Source organism: Simochromis diagramma, unplaced genomic scaffold (genome assembly GCF_900408965.1).
Source record: "Simochromis diagramma unplaced genomic scaffold, fSimDia1.1 OVJJ01000747.1, whole genome shotgun sequence".
Classification (NCBI taxonomy): Eukaryota; Metazoa; Chordata; class Actinopteri; order Cichliformes; family Cichlidae; genus Simochromis; species Simochromis diagramma.
Window position 1 is genome coordinate 828,846 of NW_024386897.1, and position 25,086 is coordinate 853,931.

The following is a 25,086-nucleotide window of genomic DNA, read 5'->3' on the forward strand; positions in this document are numbered from 1 at the left end:
GTTGAACGTCTGGTGTCCTGGTGCAGCCACAACAACCTGGTGCTGAATGCCCAGAAGACAGGGGAGATTATTGTGGACTTCAGGAAGCACACAGCCCCACTCCCCCCCATCATCCTGACTGACACCCCCATCACCTCTGTGGACTCATTCCGCTTCCTGGGTACCACCATCACCCAGGACCTGAAGTGGGAGCCCACCATCACCTCCGTCATCAAGAAAGCCCAGCAGAGGATGTACTTCCTGAGGCAGCTGAAGAAATTCAACCTGCCAACACGGACGATGATGCAGTTCTACACTGCAATCATCGAGTCCATCCTCACCTCCTCCATCACCGTGTGGTACGCTGGAGCCACTATCAGGGACAAACAGAGACTGCAGCGTGTTGTGCGCTCTGCTGAGAAGGTGATTGGCTGCAGACTCCCATCTCTGCAGGACCTGTACACCTCCAGGACATTGCGGCGTGCAGCTCGGATCTCAGCTGACCCTTCTCACCCTGGACACAGTCTGTTTGACCTGCTCCCCTCAGGCAGGAGGCTCCGGTCCATTCGCACCAGAACCTCTCGCCATAAGAACAGTTTCTTCCCCTCTGCTGTTGGACACATGAACAATAACCATATGACTGTCCCCGCCACTAACACATGACCCTACGCTGTGTTCACTGCATCATCCCATGTTTGGCACCACTGATCACCACCTGCACTCATGTATATATCTTTCTACGTAGCACTCTTAATTCTTATTCTCATGTATATATCTCATGTATATCTCATGCACATATCTTTCTACGTAGCACTTTTAATTCTTATTCCTACTTTTATTTTTTCATGTCTATTTAAGTGCTATTTATGACACTATGTTTGCACTGAAGCACCGCAGCAATTTCCTAATGTTGTAAACCTGCTCAACATTTGGCAATAAACCCCTTTCTGATTCTGATTCTGAACCATCGTTATATTCTTACCCCGCTCTATGTTCCTATTAAATTGTTCCATTGTATAATAATTACAGTCCATTAACATTTTGGTAAAAAAAAACAAAAAAACAAAACCATTACAGTCAGGATTTATATTGCTATCATACCTCAGTGTCCCACTTTCAACATCCATTTGATTTGTTATGTTGTGGGATTTCTCTTTAGCGTATTGTCCTTCGATGTATTGTCTTGATGAAATGCTTTCATGTTACTTAGTTTAGTACGTCTGGTTCACACCTCATTCACGCTGGGAAACAGACGGTGAGAAACTGGTGAATGTCTCCCAGGAGATGGAAGCTCACACAGGAAGACTTGACCCCAGAGTGGGGGAGATTCACACAGGTGATAGAGTCTTTCTGTTTAGAGCCAAGGTGTGAACTGCAACTGTAGAAGCCTTTTGTTCTACGACTGTGTATAAAAGGGACCTGAATTGTTCATTGTCAGAGACGACTTTCAGTGCCCCCTGACTGACGTCCCTCATTATGCATGAGAGAGCTGAAATAAAGGTGTTGTTACAACTCATCGTGTCTGCAGGCTTTGATAATTAAAATTTCCACAACAGTTACTTGAAATTCATCAGACATCTGACTTCATTATACATCTTATCCACACACCATTACCTTTAACAATACTTTGTCTTAGTCAAGAACCACCAAGTTGACAGTGCATTGAAAGTGCCATTGACCAATGACCTTACATTTTATCAGCCGTATTTTTCTAATTCTGTCAGCTCTTTAATGACTAAGACCTTTGCCTGCTCCGATGTACCATTTAACTTAATGAACACCTTACAATCTGTTGTCCAGCTTGACTGTATTTTCTTCTGTTTTCTTGATTAGGTGTTCATTAACATACACATCCGTTCCTTTCAACTTTCTTCCTTGCTTCAGTAGCTCTTTCTTCTGCATCCTATTAGCAAATCTTATAATAATGGCAGGTTTTTAATTCTTGTTTTTCCTTGGAAGAGTATGGCACCCCTCAATGTCCTTAATATCCATTTCAATGCATTTACTATTGTTGAGAATAGATCCCTTAATGTACATGAAAGTTAAAGAGAATATAGTTTGTGATTGCTTGCAACATTATAATATTGCGGTTAATGAGTGTAAGAATACAAAATAGAAAAAAAGGCCTGGGATGGGAACAAAGAACTGAGGTACAGGGCAGGAGGACAATCAACCCCCACCCCCAGGACAGTAGCAAGAGTTACTGAGGGTGAGGAGCAGACAAAGGGCAAATGGGCACTACCATAAAAGGAGATGGGGGTCAGGGTGACAGCACCCTTGGCCACTGGGCTGGTCATGCAACACAGAGCACCTGTATAAAAAAGCCCAAAGCCGACTGTACTTCCTCAGGAGGCTGAGATCTTTTAACATCTGCAGGAAGCTCCTGAGGATGTTTTACCAGTCATGTCACGGTCCCCGTGTCTCTCTGGTTGGCCCACGCTGGCTACAGGTTTTGTTGTTGTTCGTTTTGGTTTTTTTGTCTCTCCTCCTCCTCTCTGCCTGGGTGGAGCTCGTTACGGGCTCTCGCTCTTGGCCCAGGCACCCGTGTGATGGTGTCCACCTGCGGCTGATCTGGCTGATTTCCCCAGCTGCTATTTAAGGCAGTGGCACAGAGCAGCTCACCGCTGGAACGTTGAACCACCTGAGTTCGTGCTCGCGGCATATTCAAAGAAGAATCTCTTACATGTATTTTGTTGTGGGACTAACCTTGAACTTCTGTCTGTAGATATCCCTCTCCTGGACCGAATCACCGGACCTGTCCAAGTGGGGCAGTGTGTGGAGTGTTGGAGCGAGTGCAGCTGAAGAGGAGTGTGTGTGGAGGAGCGGTGGCGGTGACTGAGTGGAAGAGGAAGCATGTATGTGGATTCCCCCCCCCCCCCCCCCTTCTCTCCCTGGAGCCCTGGACCCCCCTCCCAACTCACTGTACATATATTTTGCACTAAGGTGATCCCTATTGTAAATAAATCCCCTCTTTCCTTGAAAGGAACTGTCTGCGCGTGAGTCCGTTCAGTAGCCATGACAAGTCAGTGGTTGCTGGAGTACTGTTCTATGCTGTGGTGTGCTGGGGGAGCAGCACAGCAAAGAAGGACTCATCCAGGCTGGAGAAACTGATCAGGAAGGCTAGCTCTGTGGTCGGCATGAAGCTGGACACTCTGGTGACAGTGGCAGAGAAAAGGACACTAAAAAACTGCTGGACATTATGAACAATGCTGGGCATCCTCTGCACACGGCCATTAACAACCAGAAGAGTCTGTTCAGTGACAGGTTGCTTCTCCCCAAGACAAGAACTAACAGACTTAAAAACTCCTTTGTCCCACACGCCATCAGACTGTTTAACTCCTCTCTGGAGGGGAGAGGGAGGGGAGACAGGAGGACAAAGGAGGGGGGAACAACTAAGCTGTAGTGCCTCTTCAGAATCAGAATCAGAATCAGAATCAGAAAGGGTTTTATTGCCAAATGTTGAGCAGGTTTACAACATTAGGAAATTGCTGCGGTGCTTCAGTGCAAACATAGTGTCATAAATAGCACTTAAATAGACATGAAAAAATAAAAGTAGGGATAAGAATTAAAAGTGCTACGTAGAAAGATATGTGCATGAGTGCAGGTGGTGATCAGTGCCAAACATGGAATGATGCAGTGACACAGCGTAGGGTCATGTGTTAGTGGCGGGGACAGTCATATGGTTATTTTTCATGTGTCCAACAGCAGAGGGGAAGAAACTGTTCTTATGGCGAGAGGTTCTGGTGCGAATGGACCGGAGCCTCCTGCCTGAGGGGAGCAGGTCAAACAGATTGTGTCCAGGGTGAGAAGGGTCAGCTGAGATCCGAGCTGCACGCCGCAATGTCCTGGAGGTGTACAGGTCCTGCAAAGATGGGAGTCTGCAGCCAATCACCTTCTCAGCAGAGCGCACAACACGCTGCAGTCTCTGTTTGTCCCTGATAGTGGCTCCAGCATACCACACGGTGATGGAGGAGGTGAGGATGGACTCGATGATTGCAGTGTAGAACTGCATCATCGTCCGTGTTGGCAGGTTGAATTTCTTCAGCTGCCTCAGGAAGTACATCCTCTGCTGGGCTTTCTTGATGACGGAGGTGATGGTGGGCTCCCACTTCAGGTCCTGGGTGATGGTGGTACCCAGGAAGCGGAATGAGTCCACAGAGGTGATGGGGGTGTCAGTCAGGATGATGGGGGGGAGTGGGGCTGTGTGCTTCCTGAAGTCCACAATAATCTCCACTGTCTTCTGGGCATTCAGCACCAGGTTGTTGTGGCTGCACCAGGACCTCTTCACCTCACTGTGCAATACCTTTGTGCAATACTTTTTGTAAATAGTCAACAGTGCAATAGACCTCAATACTTGAAATGTGCAATTCACTTGTATTCTTATTCCTATTTATTCTATTTATACTCTTTGTATAATTTATTTATATATGTGTATATATATAATATTCTGCTCACGCTCGGTAACTTCTTTTTTTTTTTTTTTTTTTCCGCCTGTCCCATTTGGTTCTTTAGCCGTCAGAATTGTTGGCTGAAGACCAACAAGGATACCCAATGGATTTACTTTGCCAAATGGATCATCGTGGCATTGCCGTATTGGTCCATTTGGTCGATCTTTGTTTTTATTATTTATTATATTTTATTTACAGATGTTACAGACGGGACAGACATGAGTGAGAGATAGAAAAGGGAGAAAGAAAGAGGAAGGAAAGGAAAAACAGAAGGGGAGAGGGACAGTGAGAAAGGGGGGGAGAAAAAAAATAAAAATCTCCTGGATCACCTGTTGAGAGAAGAATAGAAAAAAGAAACAAAGCAACATACTAAACACAACACCATCGCATTAATCTAGCTAAGTGTAAACAGCAGTAAATACTAAATATTCAATGTTGTTGTGCAGCACGCAGGACAGATGTGCTTCGAGGTAGCAGCCAAGAAAGGTGTAATTTGGGTCTACGAGCAGTGAACACCCGTGTGCATACCTGTGTGGATCAGCGCGCTTGTATTCCAAAGGTTTCTCCATGTAACGATCTGCTAGGGAGTGTGGGGGGGCCACAGCCCCGTCCTCCAGGGTGTGAAGCAGGTATGGAGGAGATCAAAACTCCAGACATCCAGAGGCCCCCAGAACACAAGAAACCATGGAAGACCAACAGAGGGGCAGCCGCGCCACTGTTCCAGTAAGAGCTGAGGAGAGTCCCAGATGAGGGTTCACTCAGCAGCCGCGGAGCAGAAGCCAGGGGGAGTTGCAGTGACGCGCCCGTGAGCTCCGCCGGCAGCCAGCTGTGCCTGAGTGACCGAGCCCCAGGCCGAGAGGCGGGGGGCACCCCACCTCCGAAATGGCCTGAGCGAGCCCCAATAAGCGGCCGCCAAGGAGTGAGCCGGTGTGTACCTGGACGCCCACCCCCAGACACAAAGAACCACCAACGCACCGACACCTGAGGGAGTCCGCCACCGGCAGGGGAAGTGGTGGTAGGTGGAGATAGGCCTCCAAACCTTGGAGGGCCTGAGGTGTCCCCAGAGAGGTGGCGTCTGATACCCAACCTGACATATAGACACAGACATACAGGCACACACAGACACAAACATCCATTCCCCCCCTCATGCTCTCATATGCACTCACTCCACACTCAACCAACGTGGAGACAGACATAAAGAGACGCTGTACACACGATCACACTCCCCAAGCGTACTCTACAAACCGGGTCTAGGTACCCTTGCCCCTGGAGGGGGGAACTGCACCCAGACCCAGGTGGTGTTACCCCTTACGCTCGGTAACTTCTGTTGGTGCTGTGCTTTTGGAAACCAAATTTCCCTGAGGAACCCAACTGAGGGATTAATAAAGTTTTATCTTATCTTATCTTATCTTCCTTTACCATTGTAGTCTGTTTTCTCACTCACCCATAACGAATGGTGTGTATTAAAATGCCCACACCATATAATATTTCCTTTCATGTCTATTTCCTCCAGCTTATATCTTAAAGTCGATAACTTACTGTGAAGATAAAAGAAAAGCGACTTTTCAAACATAGCGGAGATGCCGTTGTTGTTTTCTGGTGACGCAACTTCCGTCGACAGACGATTGGTAGTCTACAGAGGGCCAGCTCTCCTATTGGTCCAAAGTCTGCGGGCGGGGCGAACTCTTCTAATAATCAGAAGAAGGTTTGAAAGAAAAACTGCCAAACAGCTGCAACACTGAGTCATACTTTATTTTCTGAACTTCACAAAATGTTTAATTTTTGACCTGCGGTGTCAGTCTGCGCTCTGCTGTCACACTCACACATTTATGAGAGGAAGTTGAATGAAGCTCCACCCCCTGCCCCCCCCCCCCCCCCCCCCCCCATGATTAAGATGCAACAAACCAAGAGACAGGCTGTTCCTCCTCCTCAGTACAGAGAGACGCACAGATGATCAGACTGAGCTCAGACCAAACTAGCAGCTTCCTCTGAGTGAGTCCAGCTACAGGAGAGAAACGTGGAAAACTCCAACACTGCTGCTTCAAGCTGCTGACGCTCCACACACTGAATGTGAGTTTGAGCAAAAACACGACTCAAAGCAACTTTCAGTGAAGGTGGTAGAGGAGGGAGGGGAGCCAGGACTGACTGTACTTCCTGTCTGCTGTTTTCAGCTTCACTCACAGACTCAATGGCTTCCAGATCAGAGGAGGATCTCTGCTGTCCGGTCTGTCAGGAGGTCTTCAGAGATCCTGTTCTTCTGTCATGTAGCCACAGCTTCTGTGAAGACTGTCTGAAGAGATGGTGGAGAGAGAAAGGGGAACGTGAGTGTCCAGTTTGTAAGGAAATATCTTCAAAGAAGCATCCACCTTTAAACCGAGCTTTAAAGAACCTGTGTGAGTCGTTCTTACTGGAGAGAGCTTCAGAGGATCTCTGCAGTCTGCACTCTGAGAAACTCAAACTCTTCTGTCTGGACCATCAGCAGCCAGTGTGTGTCGTTTGCAGAGACTCAGAAAAACACACCAATCACAGATTCAGACCCATCGATGAAGCTGCACAACAACACAAGAAGGAACTTCAGGAAACTCTGGAGCCCTTAAAGAAGAAGTTAAAGGTTTGTGAAGAAGTTCAAGTGAAGTTTGATCAAACAGCAGAACACATTAAGGTCCAGGCCCGATACACAGAGAGGCAGATTAAGGAGCAGTTTAAGAAGCTTCAGCAGTTTCTAGCAGAGGAAGAGGAGGCCAGGCTGGCTGCACTGAGGGAGGAAGAGGAGCAGAAGAGTGGGATGATGAAGGAGAAGATGGAGGCTCTGAGCAGAGAGATAGCAGCTCTTTCAGACACAGTCAGAGCCACAGAGGAGGAGCTGAGAGCTGAAGACGTCTCATTCCTGCACAACTACAAGGCTGCAGTGGAAAGAGTCCAGCACTGCCCCCTGCTGGATGATCCACAGCTGCCCTCAGGAGCTCTGATAGACCAGGCCAAACACCTGGGCAACCTGACCTTCAACATCTGGAACAACATGAAGGACATGGTCTCCTACACTCCTCTCATTCTGGACCCAAACACTGCTCATCCACACCTCATCCTGTCTGAAGATCTGACCAGTGTGAGTGAAGGAGGAGAGAGGCAGCAGCTTCCTGATAATCCAGAGAGGTTTGAATTATTCAGCTCTGTCCTGGGCTCTGAGGGCTTTAACTCAGGGAGTCACAGCTGGGATGTTGAAGTTGGAGACAGTAAATGGTGGGGACTGGGTGTGTTAGCAGAGTCTGTGCAGAGGAAGGGAATCATGCTGTCTGGATTATGGAGAATAGGTTTCTTTTTAGGTAAATATTCAGCACGTTCACCATCAGCAGAATCTGCTCTCTCAGTACAGAAGAAGCTCCAGAGGATCAGAGTGAATCTGGACTGGAACAGAGGAAAGCTGTCGTTCTCTGATCCTGATACTAACACACACATACACACCTTCACACACACTTTCACTCACAGGATGTTCCCATGTATTAGCACTGTTGGTAAAGTGAAGGTGTGTCCGTTGAAGGTGTCAGTGTCAGTGCAGCAGATGAGTTGAGGATGATGATGTTTCTAATGTTGTTTCCTGTCAGTGAGTTGAAGCTGTTAAACTGCAGCTGTCCTCCTGCTGCCTCGTTGTTCCAAAGCTCTTTGCTTCTCTTTTAGTTTCACTGTTTCTTTCTGTTTCTGCTGTCCACCTTTTCACATGGAAAATCATTTCACTGTTTCTCACTGAATGACTCCCCAAACTAGATTTGAAATTCTATCAAGTTTCTAATCATTACAAGTGATTCATGTTTTTTATCTGTCTGTCTATTGAGATATATGGAGCTTAATTAAAACATATGAGCTCCAAGCTTGTGTGTTAATAAATGTTTTATATACTCTTCTTTATATATTCTTTATACAAATTTTATAAATATCTTTTTTTAATTCATTGTTTTCGACAGTTAGAAGTTATTAAGTACATAAACTGTTTTTATATTAATGAAAATAAAAGTAGCTCGTGACTCAAAAAGGAGGAGTTTAAGAGCGAAAAATACACTGAGCCTCAGGATAGCCCAGCTTAAAAATATGAATAATGTTATAACGAAACAATATTTCACAAATAAGTGTAAACACCATGAACAAATGATCCATCGTGGCATTTGATTGACTTTGTCTGATTACCGTATTTCCCGGACTACAGAGCGCACCCAAATATTAGCCGCACAAGCTAAAATCAGGGGAAAATCCTGTTTTGTACATACATTAGCCGCACCTGACTAAAAGCCGCAGGTGTTTCAATGTTGACTTATCATATGTAAGAGAATATGCACAAAGCGAATTGTCAGGAAAGAGATGGCTGTTTGGAGACACACCTTTTATTAATATTTTGAAAAACAAGTTATGGGTACATATTTGCATAACTTTTTAGGTATATGTACAAGTAGCGGTAATTACAAGTACGAAACATGTGCTGTGCTTCATAAATGGGTAACAAATGTAGTACATAACAATAACCTACAGCACACCAGAAAAATAGATTCGGACTACCCATTAGGCTCAGGTGCAGTGACACAGCTTTAACAAGAAGAAAAGTCAGTCATTCACCATCTTTCTCTTCTTCCTGCGCAATAAAACCACCAAAGTCCTCTTCTCCAGTGTCGGAAACGAACAGGCTCAGGATGGCTTCGTCATCCACTCTCCGCTTCTCTCCTTCGTTGTCACTTTCAAAACCAAAGAAATCCTCGTTGTCAGTGTCAGAGTCGAACACCCTCAGAAGGGCCGTGGCGGTGTCCTCCTCTCCATCATGCAGCAGCCAGTAACACTTGCATCCAGCCCTTCGAAATCCGTTGGTGATCGTGGATGTTTTCACACTTTTCCACGCTGTCAGAAGCTGGGCATAACTTGCTTTTCGCAAGTTTATCGCCGCTCATCATCCACGCCTCGAGCTGAACGCGTAGCGCTACTTTGAAGTTTGTTTTTCGCGCTACTTTGTACGGCACTACGTTGCCTGGCGGATGGACATGTGACCAACACACCACTCTTGAACCCCGATCCTTCCGCCAGGCAACGTAGTGCCGTACAACAGCGGAACAAACAAAACAAATCCGCTCACGGACAATCCATAGAAAAGCCGCACCTGACTAAAAGCCGCAGGGTTCAAAGCTTGTGCAAAAAGTAGCGGCTTATAGCCCGACAATTACGGTATAATGAATTTGAGATCCTCCTACTGTGGAAGTAATGAGTCAGCAAACTGCAAAATGAAAATTAAATCATGTTTAGGCAAAACCTGTTTAAAAAACAAAAAAATCATGGTCTCAAAAGTTGAAGGAAAAACAAATGAAAAAACATTTTGTAAATGATCATGGATTAGAGACCAATACTGGCGAATATCTTTACAGTCCCAAAAGATGTGGAAATGGTTAGCTCCATCTCCCCCACATCTCCAACATTTATCACCTATTCCTCGATATCTTTGTTGAGCAGGGGTAATGAAAAATCTCATAATGCTTTTCCAGCAAAATTCACGCCAAACATTAGACCCAGTGGTAGCCCACTGTATCTTGCATGCGTGAGCCCAACACTTCTCTGTAATTGTCAAATTACCCTCCTTTTCCCATTTCGCTTTAATATACAGAGTGCTGTCGTTTTTACACCGCCGGATGCTGTTATATAATTTAGAAATAATTTTACTTTGCACTTCAGATTTGGTTAGTAATAAGAATGTTTCTACAAATTGTAATTCGTTTAGGTTCACTTTTAAGTTTTGATTAAAATAATTTCTGATCTGTAGATATCTAAAAAAATCATCAGATCCCAAGTCATGTTTACTCCTTAAAGATTCAAAGCTTTGAAATGCACCCTTATGGACAAATGAATAATAATTGGTTATACCTTTGGAAATCCAGTTTTTGAATCTATTATCAGAGAGATACTCCCATACAGTATGTGACAAAATTTGATCCGGTTTGATTGATGACCCTAATCATGACCTTTTGACCTCCCCCCTCCCCCCCCGGAAGTGTGTAATTTGATCCCCTAAGCGTGACGAATTGCATCCTGAGAAGGGAGGGGTGGGAAACCCCCGGCATCCGGAGAAGGGAGGGGGGAAACCTCCGGAAGCGCGCCACCTGTTGCTGGGAAAAAAAGAAAAAAGTTTTTAGAGGGAGGGAGGGTCTGCGGCATGGGAGGAGAATAAAAGCAGAGAGGAGGAGTCTGTCACAATTTCTAAGACACAGACACAAGATGGATCCGTTCATTCTGCAACCCAGCAGCGCTCCTGTGTCCAATGAGATCTGCTCTCCTAAAGAAGGCTTTGAATATGACATATTCAAATACAGCATATTTACAATGGAAGGCCTCGATCCGGACCTTATGACCCTACCGGAAATACTCCGGAAGTGTCTAGTCATTTTCAGACCTGATGCGTCATCTTCCATAAACATGAGGGGAGGGGTATGGTTCCTGAAGCACAGCGGTGATGCAGCAGATGATTCTGTGATGTATAGAGAGACAGAGCGGCAGTTAGTTTTCCGCAAACTCATAGTTTGAATTCTGTTTCGATATTATGACAATTTTCTCTGTATTTTTTTTTTTTTTACAATAGCGGATGTAATTTTACTTTCTTAAGCTGCACCGGCGTTTGTAATGGGAATAAAGAGTGACTTCCTGTAGAGAACCGTTTCTTTCAATAGTATTTTATTTTCCTATAATACAGACGCAGTAAAAAAAAACTTTAAGATACACCATAGCTTGTGATGAAAAGAAGAACTTTCTATCCGCTTGTAACCTACAGGCTGCCTACCCCGTATGTGTAAAAAATGAATAAATATCCCTTAGTGAATACTACTTTTCCTTTTGAGAGTCCTTTTTTACAAGAGACTGAAAAACAAACCATAATTGCCGTGACAGGCGATCTTGTTTCACACACACACACACACACACACACACACACACACACACACACACACACACACACACACACACACCGCGGGTCAAGGAGGAATGAGACAGCGGAAGAGTTTTTTTTTCTTCATTACTTTTACAATGGGTTTTCTCAATAGACAGAAAATGAAAATGAGGAGTCAACAGCCGATATTATCATTGCTTGTAACCCGGTAAATAATTTCGTACATCTCCCCATAAAATAAGCCTTAGTGGAAAAAAGCTCATATTCGAATAAGTTTATTCCCCTCTGTGGGAAAGAGTTTTTTTCTCAGAGTCAACCATGAGGCGAGTTTTGTCACTACCAAGAACAAGGGCAGACAACTGTTGTCCATAAAGTAAAAGAAATATCCGCCTCTAAGTCGTATTTTACCGTTGCAGAATGTGGAAAACAGACAGCCCTCACAGGAGGCACCCAGGGGCCCACCTCACACACCATAGTTAAAATATTTAAATTTCAACTAAATTTGTAGTAATGATCGGATTTCCTCACTTATCTACACCACACTCCTTGTCCTTGATTTCTTATCGTTTCTTATCGTTCCTCTGTCCCTTAATAGAAACCACATATATAGAAACTATCCTCCCTTTCAGTTGTCTTTTGCACTTCCATATCGCAAAGCAGTTACTGTAGGTTATTTTCTGCTTATGCATTAATGTAATTAATTAACTTATTTATCCTTAAGTAAGGTAATGACTTGAGTTCTAATGCTTTTTGTCTCTTGAGTTAGCCGTCAATGTGGGATTTTCTTTCCCCCTTTTGTTCAGTTAAAGCTGCCTTTCATTCTTCAACACAGCTTAAACTCTAATAGGTAAGCTTTCTTGTAATTTCTTAGTTCTGCAGGCTTCTTGAAAGACATCCGAGACTCTTCTTTGGATGCTGGCTGCCTTTTGTTTTGTTTTCTGTCAAGATGATCCCACACTGCTTCGATTATCTTGAGGTTCGAACCCTGGAGAGATCAATCCATGACTGATGCGTTGTTTCATCCAGGCATACTTTGACTACATTGCCAGTATGTTTGCGATCATTGTCGTACTGAAAAATGAAGTTGCTGCCAATCAGACACTACGTGGTATTACATGGTCGATCAAAATCTGGTGGAACTTTTCTACATTCATAATTTGATTAATTTGGATAAGAGCTCCAACAACACTGGCTGAGCTGACCTGTGGTATGCTATGTCTTCTAAACCACGTATAATGTAAACAGAACTGGTCTTTGCACAGAAGCCTGTGGAGCATCATAATTAACCTCACAGAAGGAAGGTCACGACAGGAGCTTTTTTCAATCAGTTTTTACAAGAAGTGTAGCTCATACAATGGTATAAATGTATTATTTGCGATACTTTATAAATATGAACCTCTAAAGATTTTGAGTTCGTGCACATTGTGAATCAAGAATCTAAATATTTGTATCACAATGATTTCTATAAAAGCATTTTGTTTATGGGGATAATGTGACAAATCTTTTGTGACCCTATTAACGATCAATGGTAATTGAAGAGGAACCCTGGCTCTGGCTGGACATTTTCATGACAAGTGACAGCGCTGACATCTACTAACGAGAGAACATGTTTTATCATCATAAACACGGTGATAAGACGCATCGTTAAAGCGTCACTTCAGTAATGTTGACTCATGTTTTTTAATAGATGACTTAAAACACTAAACTCTAATTTCTGTGGTTATTTTAAGTTTACAGAATATAACATGTGGTAAGACGACGAGTTTTACTTCTCACAGGCCGTGTTATGTGTATCTATTTATCATGTATGCTACTTTGCTCTGTGGACTGTAAAATGTTTCATTGTGTTCATGAAATAAACCAGACTTTCACCGCCTGCATCTTTTACTGTTTTTCTGCTTTTGTTCACTCCAAGTTTGACAAAACCTACAGATATCCAGAGTTAACTCGCTAACAATGTGGAGCAGTCTCAGTGTATTTAGCTGCTTTTTCCCTGAACACAACCGACCGAGAGAAACGCCTGTAGGCCTCACTTTGGTCATTTTGAACGCTGAAGGAGATTTGTTCAATAGACACCTTATACTAGTGTTTCCTGCACTTAATCCATCACTACTATGCTTTTGCTTTGAGCAGTCTGTTTTTATTTTGTCTCGTGAGTGTGTGTGTTTTTCAAACAAGATCCTCGTCAGTTTGATTTTGTTACCACAAACTTTGTGTGAAGTTCACAACAGAGGTAAAGAGATTTAAACACCCCAGTTTAAGGAGGCAGGCAGGGGTTGGACCAGCTGCACAGGGCTGGTGAAGCAGAGAGTGTCCGGGGAGATGTGCAACAGAAGCAGAGGGAACATTTTACAAGATGATAAATGGCAGATTTAGGTGATTAAGGATTTGTTGACAAGATTAAAAGACACGTCCGTCAGAGTTCAACAACATTACAGTTTGATTAAATAAAATAGTTTTTAGACTACACAAGGTTCATTTTCTCCTCTGATAGTAATCATATTAAACATGTCAAGAAAGAAAGAGTATAAAGAAAATAGTAAATGTGTGTCTAATTAAACTCTTCCTGTGAGCCTTACATCATCCTTTAATATGTTTGGTGTTACAAACTTGAAGAAGCACAGAAAAGATCATCGGACATTAATCTAATCAGTTTTCAGCCTTCATTCATATTGAAAAGTTGAAATCTTCCCTGCTAGACCCAAGTGCAGCGTTTAACATCGTCGGCCAGAACATTTTATTACAGCTATTATTAAATGGAGAGTGCTCTTCACACACTGAGGTTAATTATGAAGCTTCACAGGCTTCTGTGCAAAGACCAGTTCTGTTTACATTATACGTGGTTTAGAAGACATAGCATACCACAGGTCAGCTCAGCAACATTTCGACTTTGGCTTGTTTTTTCTGGTTAACGTTAATTACGTAATTTAGAATTAAAGTTTAGTGTTCTTAGCATTTAGGATGGCCGTGGCGAGTAACTCAAGTGCTGTAAACATTTCATCAAAAGTTATCTGAGTTGGAAGGGTGGCTGTTAATAAGCCATTCTTAAGGAAGGAGAACAGAGAAAAAGAAGGCTGAGGTGTGCCAAATTACACAAGAAATTGACTGGAAAAAGAAATCAGCTGTAATATGTCTTATGGAGTATTGAATCCAAATTTGAAATATGCATGGAAGAGGTCCGAAGAGAGATACAACAGTGAATGTCTATAGCCGTCTTTAACACAGCGTGGATACTCTACCGTGCTTTGAGGCTGGATTTCAGCCAGTGTTGTTGGAGCTCTTATCCAAATTAATCAAATTATGAATGTAGAAAAGTTCCACCAGATTTTGATCGACCATGTAATACCACGTAGTGTCTGATTGGCAGCAACTTCATTTTTCAGTACGACAATGATCGCAAACATACTGCCAATGTGCTTTGACCTCTCTGTTCACTGGATTTTTACTTAAAGCAATGGCCCCTTGGTTGTCCCCAAGCAGTTTAGTACATGTGTACCTTTTTCTGTCCATGCCGTTTAACAGTTGGGTTAAGTACATGCTTTCCTGAATAGTGGTTGCAACACCAATGTATTCAGCTTTGCATGTTGAGAGTGCCACTGTAGGCTGTTTCTTTGTTTTCCAAGATATTACTGGTCCCTCTTAAGTGCAAAACAGTAGCCTGTGTCTTTTACAGAGGATGAACAGTCAGAGTCACTGTAAGCACTTAGATCTAGATCCTCACTGCTTTTCTTAAATATCAGTTCAAAGTCATTTGTGCCTTTTAGGTATCTGAGGACTTGTTTTGCCGTTACGAAGTCCTCTCTCGTGGGTTGAGCTAGTGTTTGAGATAGTCTCCCAACAATCAGACTGTCCACTATTTCTCTGTACTCTCTTGAGTTAACTGTCTCATTTGCATCACTTCCTCCACATGTAGTAGTGTCCGTTTTTAGTTCACACGGTGTTGATCTGGGTTTGCATTCTGACATCCCAAAGCGTTCCAACATTCTTTGAAAGTACCTCTTCTGATTCATCCTGATTTCATTCTCTTTTTGTATAAACTGTATCCCAAGAAAGCTGGATATTTTTCCCAGGTCTTTCATGTTAACCTTTGACCTCATTGTTTCTTTGAATGTGTTTAACAAGTTAGTATTGCTAGCCGCAATGATCAAGTCATCTACCCAGATGATAACCAGTAGTTTCATGTTCAATGTCCTTCCTGTATACACAGTGATCAGAAAGGTTTCTTTCAAAGTCATTTTGTTCAAGGTAATCATTCAAGAGTTTGAACCAGTTTCTACCTGATTGTTTTAACCCGTAAAGGGATTTCTTTAATTTGTACACCAAACTTTCTCCTGATTCTTGTGTTGATAGGACTTATGTGGGTTAGTTCGGCTTCACCACTAGGGGGCTGTCTAAACCAAATTGTGATATATACTGTGTCGTAGAAGCAGCGGCAGGTTATGTTTACATGCATGGATGTGAGCCACGTTAAAATAAAGAAGCTTGCTCACTACTACTGATGTTTTATTAAAACACGACAACTCCGTTTGCTCAAAACCTTCTGGTTGGTCCATGTATATTTCTTCCTCAATGGGAGCATGCAAATATGCAGTTTTAACATCTATTTGGTGGGTAATAAGATCATTCTGGACTGCTATTTGCATTAGGTTCACACAGATGTCATGTTTGCTGTTTTATGCAAATATCTCTTGGTAGTCTATTCCTTGTGTCTGGTTGTAACCTTTTGCTACAAACCTGGCTTTGAATGTTTGTCCTTGTTCATTTTCCTTTATCAAATCAAATCAAATCACTTTTATTGTCACATCACATGTGCAGGTACATTGGTACAGCACATGTGAGTGAAATTCTTGTGTGCGAGCTTCACAAGCAACAGAGTTGTGCAAAATACAATAATGTAAACAAGCAAAATACAAGAATGGCTACATCTGAAACTAATAAATATATGTACAATATATAATAGTATATGCATTTCTGGATGTGTATACTAAATATTTTTCTACGTGTGTGTGTGTGTGTGTGTGTGTGTGTGTGTGTGTGTGTGTGTGTGTGTGTACACATATTTACAAATTAAATAGAGTAAACAATAAGTAGAATATTTAAAATAATAAAATAAAATATACAGAGTGAGATATGTGCAAAACAGCGGCATTACTGTACAGTATGTAGTGCATAATGTTGAAGTTCCAGTAGTGAAGCTGAGGTGTCTATGAAGTGTTCAGCAGTCTGATGGCCTGGTGGAAGAAGCTGTCTCTCAATCTGCTGGTACGGGACCGGATGCTGCAGAACCTCCTTCCTGAGGGAAGTAGTCTGAACAGTTTATGGCTGGGGTGACTGGAGTCCTTGATGATCCTCCCCGCTTTCCTCAGGCACCGCTTCCTGTAGATGTATTGGAGGGAGGGAAGCTCACCTCCAATTATCCGTTCAGAGCACCGCACTACTCGCTGGAGAGCTTTGCAGTTGTAGGCGGTGCTGTTGCCATACCAGGTGGTGATGCATCCAGTGAGGATGCTCTCAATGGCACAGTGATAGAAGGTCCCGAGGATGCGGGGGCTCATGCCGAATCTTTTCAGTCTCCTGAGAAAGAAGAGGCGCTGCTGCGCCTTCTTCACTGTTTTGTTTGTGTGTACTGACCACGTAAGATCCTCAGCCAGATGTACACCAAGGAACCGGAAGCTGCTCACTCTCTCCACAGCAGCGCCGTTGATGGTGATGGGGGTGTGTACTTCTCTGCACCTCCGGAAGTCCACTATCAACTCCTTTGTCTTTGCGACGTTGAGGGTGAGATGGTTGTCTTGACACCAGTGGGTCAGGGCGCTGACCTCCTCCCTGTAAGCCGTCTCATCACCGTTGGTGATAAGACCCACCACTGTAGTGTCGTCCGCAAACTTCACAATGATGTTGGAGTTGTTAGTGGCTGTGCAGTCGTAGGTGTAGAGTGAGTACAGGAGAGGGCTCAGTACACACCCCTGTGGAGCACCAGTGTTCAGTGTGACGGGGGATGAGGTGATGCTGCGTAGACCCATTTTCCTCCAATGGTATTTCTACCACTAGGTAAAGTAGCCAGTTTGAATGTGTCATTCTCTTTCAGAGAGTTGATTTCTTCTGTCATTGCCTGTTTCCACCTTGGTGCCTCTGGTGACATCAGCGCCTCTTTATAGGTTTGGGGGATTCCACAGGTTGCTCTGTAACAATAATCAACACTTGCAGAAGTTACATTAGCTAACTCTTTGCAGTTAGATGTGTAATCCTCCAAACATTTAGGAGGTTTCCTTTCTCTGTTAGGATAGCGTTCAGTTTGGTTTTGCTCATCACCCTCATTTCTTTCTATGTCAGGGTTTGGTTCATTTGTGTTGGTTTCCTCTTCTCTAGGAGGTCTGTTCTCTGCTGCATTTTCATTTTGTTGTTCTGTACTTTCTTTTGAAGGCACTACATGGTCATCAGTCTGAATTTCTATGTCATATTCATCAGTCCGTGTTTGTTGTTCAACAGTGTTCTTCTTGATAAATCTCACGAGTCTGTGTTTTGACACTTTTCCAGGTATGCTGGACAATTTTTACTATAACCCACAAATATTCCTTTTTCACATCTGGGATCAAGTTTCTTGTGATCATGTATGTATGCATAACAGTCTTTCCCAAATATCCACAGTTTTGAGAGATCTGGTCTTTTCCCTGTTAACATCTGATAGGGTGTATTTTTAGTCCTGCTACTGTAGCATCTGTTGTAGGTGTGCGCTGCATTTTGAATGGCATGAGGCCATAATCCTTTTGGCAGACATTTTTCTAGTAAAAAACACCTCCCCATTTCAAAGAGAGTTCTCCATTGCCTCTCAGCTGTGCCATTCTGATGAGGAGAATATGGCGCAGATGTCTCATGCTTTATGCCCTTTTCCCTTAAAAGAGACTGGAATGAACTGCTTGTGAACTCGGTGCCATTGTCCGATCTAATGCACTTAACACTGCCGTATGGTGCACAGTCAGCTAGAAACTTTGCTGTGGCATCTGTGGTGACACTTTTCTGTTTTAGAAAGTAAACTGACACTGCACCTGAAAAATCATCTGTGAATAATATAGCATATTTATAACCACTTTGGTTAAAGGGGCTGGCTAGATCAGACCAACTGTAATGGCTCACTTGCTTTTGGGTCACTTTGTCTGTTTCTGTTGTTAGTGAATTTCCCTTCTGTGCACACATTACAATCTAACATGCCACTGCCTGTGATTTTCATGCCCTCTACAACATCAGGTAGCTTTGTAATGTTAGCGATGTACATTACAATGAATGTAATTCTGTCCATGAAGCCAGATAACACACACCAATTAGTTAAACTGCAGGAATGTCTTAAAGACATAAAGACCTGGATGGCCGCTAACTTTCTGCTTCTTAATTCAGATCAAACTGAGGTTATTGTACTCGGCCCTGAAAATCTTAGAAATATGGTATCTAACCAGATTCTTACTCTGGATGGCATTACCTTGGCCTCCAGTAACGCGGTGAGGAACCTTGGAGTCATTTTTGACCAGGACATGTCCTTCAACGCACATATTAAACAAATATGTAAGACTGCTTTCTTCCATTTGTGCAACATCTCTAAAATTAGAAATATCCTGTCTCAGAATGACACTGAAAAACTAGTTCATGCATTTATTACTTCCAGGCTGGACGACTGTAATTCATTATTATCAGGATGTAAAAAAAACTCACTGAAAAGCCTTCAGCTAATCCAAAATGCTGCAGCAAGAGTCCTGACAGGGACTAGAAAGAGAGAGCATATTTCTCCTGTTTTGGCTTCCCTTCATTGGCTTCCTGTTAAATCCAGAATTGAATTCAAAATCCTGCTCCTCACATACAAGGTCTTAAATAATCAGGCCCCATCTTATCTTAATGATCTTGTAGTACCATATCACCCTATTAGAGCACTTTGCTCTCGCTCTGCAGGCCTACTTGTTGTTCCTAGAGTATTTAAAAGTAGAATGGGAGGCAGAGCCTTCAGTTTTCAGGCCCCTCTTCTGTGGAACCAGCTTCCAGTTTGGATTCAGGAGACAGACACTATCTCTACTTTTAAGATTAGGCTTAAAACTTTCCTTTTTGCTAAAGCATATAGTTAGGGCTGGACCAGGTGACCCTGAATCCTCCCTTAGTTATGCTGCAATAGACGTAGGCTGCCGGGGGATTCCCATGATGCATTGAGTTTTTCCTTTCCAGTCACCTTTCTCACTCACTATGTATTAACAGACCTCTCTGCATTGAATCATATCTGTTATTAACCTCTGTCTCTCTTCCACAGCATGTCTTTATCCTGTCTTCCTTCTCTCACCCCAACCGGTCGCAGCAGATGGCCCCACCCCTCCCTGAGACTGGTTCTGCCGGAGGTTTCTTCCTGTTAAAAGGGAGTTTTTCCTTCCCACTGTCGCCAAAGTGCTTGCTCATAGGGGGTCATATGATGCAGTAGGGATAAAAGAAACCTGGAGTCTTTTGGTCTTCCTCACAGGTACGCGGCCGGAAGGCAAGAACTTAGACTTACTATGAAGTGGCTCATACAATTAGCATCTGGGCCGATACTGTAAAATGTGTGTGTACTCATACTCGTAAAAGTTAACTGATACAATGAACCGACCAACTTATTTCATTAATCAGATGGTGGCTTGTCATTTCTGTTGTAGCTTTTTAGATTGGCCACTAGGGGGACATCCCGCGCTAAACAGGCAAAGGGTTAGGTGAGTGAGACTGGCGACTCCAGATAAAAAAGAGAAACTGGAGGCTGCTGTAGCTAGACTAAACAAAATGTTAGCAGTGTGGACCTGAACAGCCAACTTTAACTCAGGTTTTGGAAAAGCAATGAAAAATGTCAAGAGAAAATCCACGGGCAGCTTAAATAACAGAGGCTCTGACTCATTTTATCGCTCTGGATGACCAGCCAATGCCGGTCGTGGAAAACATAGGATTGCACCATCTTCTCAGCATACTCGAGATGCCATATGAAATTCCCAACTGCCCATACATCAGGGAGATAATGGTGCCAAAACTGTCTGAACAGGTAAAGACAAGCAGTGTGTGCGCGATGTCAGTCCTCAGTTTAACGGCACAGCGGACTGATGAGGAGTTTGTTCGTCAATGCCAAATACTTTCGTTATTTTGTTTGTTTGTTTACAATATGGACACTCTGCAACAATTTAAAAGTTTATTTTATTCTCAAACCTAATTTGTATTTAATTTATTCCAAACAGAAGTGTTTATTTATTATTCTGAAAGCTCGAGACAGTGCCAATAGTTCAGTGATATTTTGTAAAATTACAATGTGGAGACTCTGCAATAATTTAACAGAAGTGCTTATTTTTCACTTGAAATTTTTTTGTGGTCATTTTTATTAAGATTTTATTTTTTTATCGGCAGGGAATATAATAAAACCTCTCTTCCAATTAATTGTATTTGTGTGTGTGTGTGTGTGTGTGTGTGTGTGTGTGTGTGTGTGTGTGTGGTAGAAGTATCGATTTTTGTACTCTGTATCGGCAAGTATTCAGATCCAAGTATCGGTATCGTATTGGTTTGAAACAATTGGTATCGTTGCATCCTTGATAAACATATAATACACATATAAGCAGAAATTCCTCTAACACTTTACCATTGTAGTCTGTTTTCTCACTCCCCCATAACAAATGGTGTGCATTAAAATCCCCACACCATATAATATTTCCTTTCATGTCTATTTCCTCCAGCTTATGTCTTAAAGTGGATAACTTACTGTAAAGATAAAAGAAAAGCGACTTTTCAAACATAGCGGAGGTGCCGTTGTTGTTTTCTGGTGACGCAACTTCCGTCGACAGACGATTGGTAGTCTACAGTTTGCCAGCTCTCCTATTGGTCCACAGTCTGCGGGCGGGGCGAGCCCTTCTAATAATCAGAAGAAAGTTTGAAAGAAAAACTGCCAAACAGCTGCAACACTGAGTCATACTTTATTTTCTGAACTTCACAAAATGCTTAATTTTTGACCTGCGGTGACCGTCTGCGCTCTGCTGTCACACTCACACATTTATAAGAGGAAGTTGAATGAAGCTCCGCCCCCCCCACGTGTTTAACACGCAACAAACCAGGAAACTGGTTTTTTTTATTTTCGAGCGTCGTTCCAGACCATACTCCGTACCACTTGGTGGCGGTAATGCACCTTTCAATTGTTTGCCAACCGCCAGTACAACTGTAAGAAAGAAGAAGAAGAAACTGGCTGTTCTTTGTCCTCAGTGCAGAGAGACGCACAGACGATCAGACTGAGCTCAGACCAAACTAGCAGCTTCCTCTGAGTGAGTCCAGCTACAGGAGAGAAAAGTGGAAAACTCCAACACTGCTGCTTCAAGCTGCTGACGCTCCACACACTGAATGTGAGTTTGAGCAAAAACACGACTCAAAGTAAGTTTCAGTGAAGGTGGTAGAGGAGGGAGGGGAGCCAGGACTGACTGTACTTCCTGTCTGCTGTTTTCAGCTTCACTCACAGACTCAATGGCTTCCAGATTAGAGGAGGCTCTCTGCTGTCCGGTCTGTCAGGAGGTCTTCAGAGATCCTGTTCTTCTGTCATGTAGCCACAGCTTCTGTAAAGACTGTCTGAAGAGATGGTGGAAAGAGAAAGGGGAACGTGAGTGTCCAGTTTGTAAGGAAATATCAGTTTATGATCCACCTTTAAACCGAGCTTTAAAGAACCTGTGTGAGTCGTTCTTACAGGAGAGAGCTTCAGAGGATCTCTGCAGTCTGCACTCTGAGAAACTCAAACTCTTCTGTCTGGACCATCAGCAGCCAGTGTGTGTCATCTGCAGAGACTCAGAAAAACACACCAATCACAGATTCAGACCCATCGATGAACCTGCACAACAACACAAGAAGGAACTTCAGGAAACTCTGGAGCCCTTAAAGGAGAAGTTAAAGGTTTGCAAACGAGTTCAAGTGAAGTTTGATCAAACAGCAGAACACATTAAGGTCCAGGCCCGACACACAGAGAGGCAGATTAAGGAGCAGTTTAAGAAGCTTCAGCAGTTTCTAGCAGAGGAAGAGGAGGCCAGGCTGGCTGCACTGAGGGAGGAAGAGGAGCAGAAGAGTGGGATGATGAAGGAGAAGATGGAGGCTCTGAGCAGAGAGATAGCAGCTCTTTCAGACACAGTCAGAGCCACAGAGGAGGAGCTGAGAGCTGAAGACGTCTCATTCCTGCACAACTACAAGGCTGCAGTGGAAAGAGTCCAGCGCTGCCCCCTGCTGGATGATCCACAGCTGCCCTCAGGAGCTCTGATAGACCAGGCCAAACACCTGGGCAACCTGACCTTCAACATCTGGAACAACATGAAGGACATGGTCTCCTACACTCCTCTCATCCTGGACCCAAACACTGCTGATCCAAACCTCATCTTGTCTGAAGATCTGACCAGTGTGAGACGAGGAGGAGAGAGGCAGCAGCTTCCTGATAATCCAGAGAGATTTGATTCGTTCTGCTCTGTCCTGGGCTCTGAGGGCTTTAACTCAGGGACTCACAGCTGGGATGTTGATGTAGGAGACAGTACAGGGTGGGAACTGGGTGTGTTAGCAGAGTCTGTGCAGAGGAAGGGACGCATACTGTCTGGATTATGGGGAATAGTGTGCAGTTTAGGTATGTACTACACACTCTCACCATCAACTCCTTTCACTGTTCTCCCTGTCCAGAAGAAGCTCCAGAGGATCAGAGTGAATCTGGACTGGAACAGAGGAAAGCTGTCGTTCTCTGATCCTGATACTAACACAAACATACACACCTTCACACACACTTTCACTCACAGGATGTTTCCATATATTAACACTGGTGGTAAACTGAAGGTGTGTCCGTTGAAGGTGTCAGTGTCAGTGCAGCAGATGAGTTGAGGATGATGATGTTTCTAATGTTGTTTCCTGTCAGTGAGTTGAAGCTGTTAAACTGCAGCTGTCCTCCTGCTGCCTCGTTGTTCCAAAGCTCTTTGTTTCTCTTTTAGTTCTCACTGTTTCTTTCTGTTTCTGCTGTCCACCTTTTCACATGGAAAATCATTTCACTGTTTCTCACTGAATGACTCCCCAAACTAGATTTGAAATTCTATCAAGTTTCTAATCATTACGAGTGATTCATGTTTCTATTTGATGTGTAAATGGAGATGATTTAGTTTGCTGGGATATGGACTGACATGTGTTGAATGGGAGGAGCAGTTTGTTGTTGTCTTCTTGTCTGTTTATGACAACAATAAATATGTTGTTGAAACAATGATTCATGTTTAACTCCATATATGAAATGTTTCTGATCTTTGAATTCTGTTTGATTAAAGACTTTCTTCATGACACAAATGAGATTTCAGTGTATTAATAGAACTAAATAAGCTCAGAGTTGAAAGGCTGGAGTATTATGTACGTGCTTCACTGTCAGGATCTTCAGGGGGATTCAAAGGGAAACATCAAACTGCTGTAATGAGATAAACTAGTTGGGCTGAACACACTTATCTGTAGTTTAGAATAGAATAGTCTTTATTGTCATTGTACAGAGTACAACGAAATTGGAGTGTCACACCCTTGGTGCAAGTTTCAATAATAAATATAAATGTAAAATATAAAAAGTAAAAAAAAAACAATCGTAAGTACTCAAACAATAGTATGTACAATATATACAGGATAGCAGCATTAATATAATGACAGTGACAGTATGGAATAGGTTCAATTGTTTTTGTGCTTATTTACTACGGTGATAGCTCTGGGAAAGAATCTATCCCTGAATCTGTTTGTCCTGGTTTTATGTGACCTGTACGGTCGGCCTGACGGTAATAGTTCAAACAGTTGGTTGCTGGGGTGAGAGTGGTCCTTGATGATATTGCCAGCTCTGCTGAGGTACCGAGAGTTTGCAGTGACCTCCAGGCTGGGCAGAGAGCAGCCAGTGATCTTCTGGACTGTGTTGATGACCCTCTGCAGTACTTTCCTGTCCTTAGCTGAGCACCCTGCATACCATGTTGTTATGTTAGGATGCTCTCTATGGTGGCTCTGTAAAATGTCACCAGCGGCCTCTCCTCCAGGTTGTTCCTCCTGAGCACTCTCAGAAAGTGGAGACGCTGCTGGGCCTTTTTTACCACCGCCGGGGTATTTGCAGTCCAGGAGAGGTCATCAGAGACTGCCAAAATGAAATAAATAAATATATCATTAAATAATCAGTCAGCACGGTGGCACGGTGGTTAGCACTGTTGCCGCACAGCAAGAAGGTCCTGAGTTCAATTCCACCATCAGGCCGGGGTCTTTCTGTGTGGAGTTTGCATGTTCTCCCCGTGTTTGCGTGGGTTCACTCCGGGTACTCCGGCTTCCTCCCACCGTCCAAAGACATGCAGCTTGTGGGGATAGGTTAATTGGATAATCCAAATTGCCACTAGGTGTGAATGTGCAAGTGAGTGCAATTGGTTGTCTGTCCCTGTGTGTTGGCCCTGCGACAGGCTGGCGACCTGTCCAGGGTGTACCCTGCCTCTCCCCCTATGACAGCTGGGATAGGCTCCGGCGCCCCCCGCGACCCTGAAAAGGATAAGCGGAACCGAATGGATGGATGGATGGATTAAATAATCAATTAAATGCATAAATAATTCATTAAATGTGTCAATAATTAATTAATTGCATGTGTCATAACTACTTAATTAATTAATTCCAATTTTAATTAATTGTTGACACAATTAATTATTTAATGGTATATTTAATTAATTCATTATGGCAGTCCTGGCGTTCCATTAAAAACATCCATGCTTTATTTTG

The 25,086-nt window shown here is 43.3% G+C and overlaps 1 protein-coding gene across 2 annotated transcripts; it reads left to right on the forward strand.

The window, feature by feature from the left end:
• The first annotated feature begins 6,341 nt into the window (after positions 1 to 6,341).
• Positions 6,342 to 23,276, forward strand: LOC120735059 (nuclear factor 7, brain-like). Of its 2 annotated transcripts, none has more exons than XM_040034238.1 (2): positions 6,342 to 6,497; positions 21,806 to 23,276. In XM_040034238.1, exon 2 carries the CDS (start codon positions 21,823 to 21,825, stop codon positions 23,200 to 23,202), a length of 1,380 nt encoding a protein of 459 aa, XP_039890172.1. In that variant the 5' UTR covers positions 6,342 to 6,497; positions 21,806 to 21,822; the 3' UTR covers positions 23,203 to 23,276. The 2 variants fall into 2 exon arrangements, with proteins under 2 accessions (XP_039890172.1, XP_039890171.1); XM_040034237.1 differs by lacking the exon at positions 6,342 to 6,497 and adding an exon at positions 21,462 to 21,704.
• The last annotated feature ends 1,810 nt before the right edge of the window (positions 23,277 to 25,086 follow it).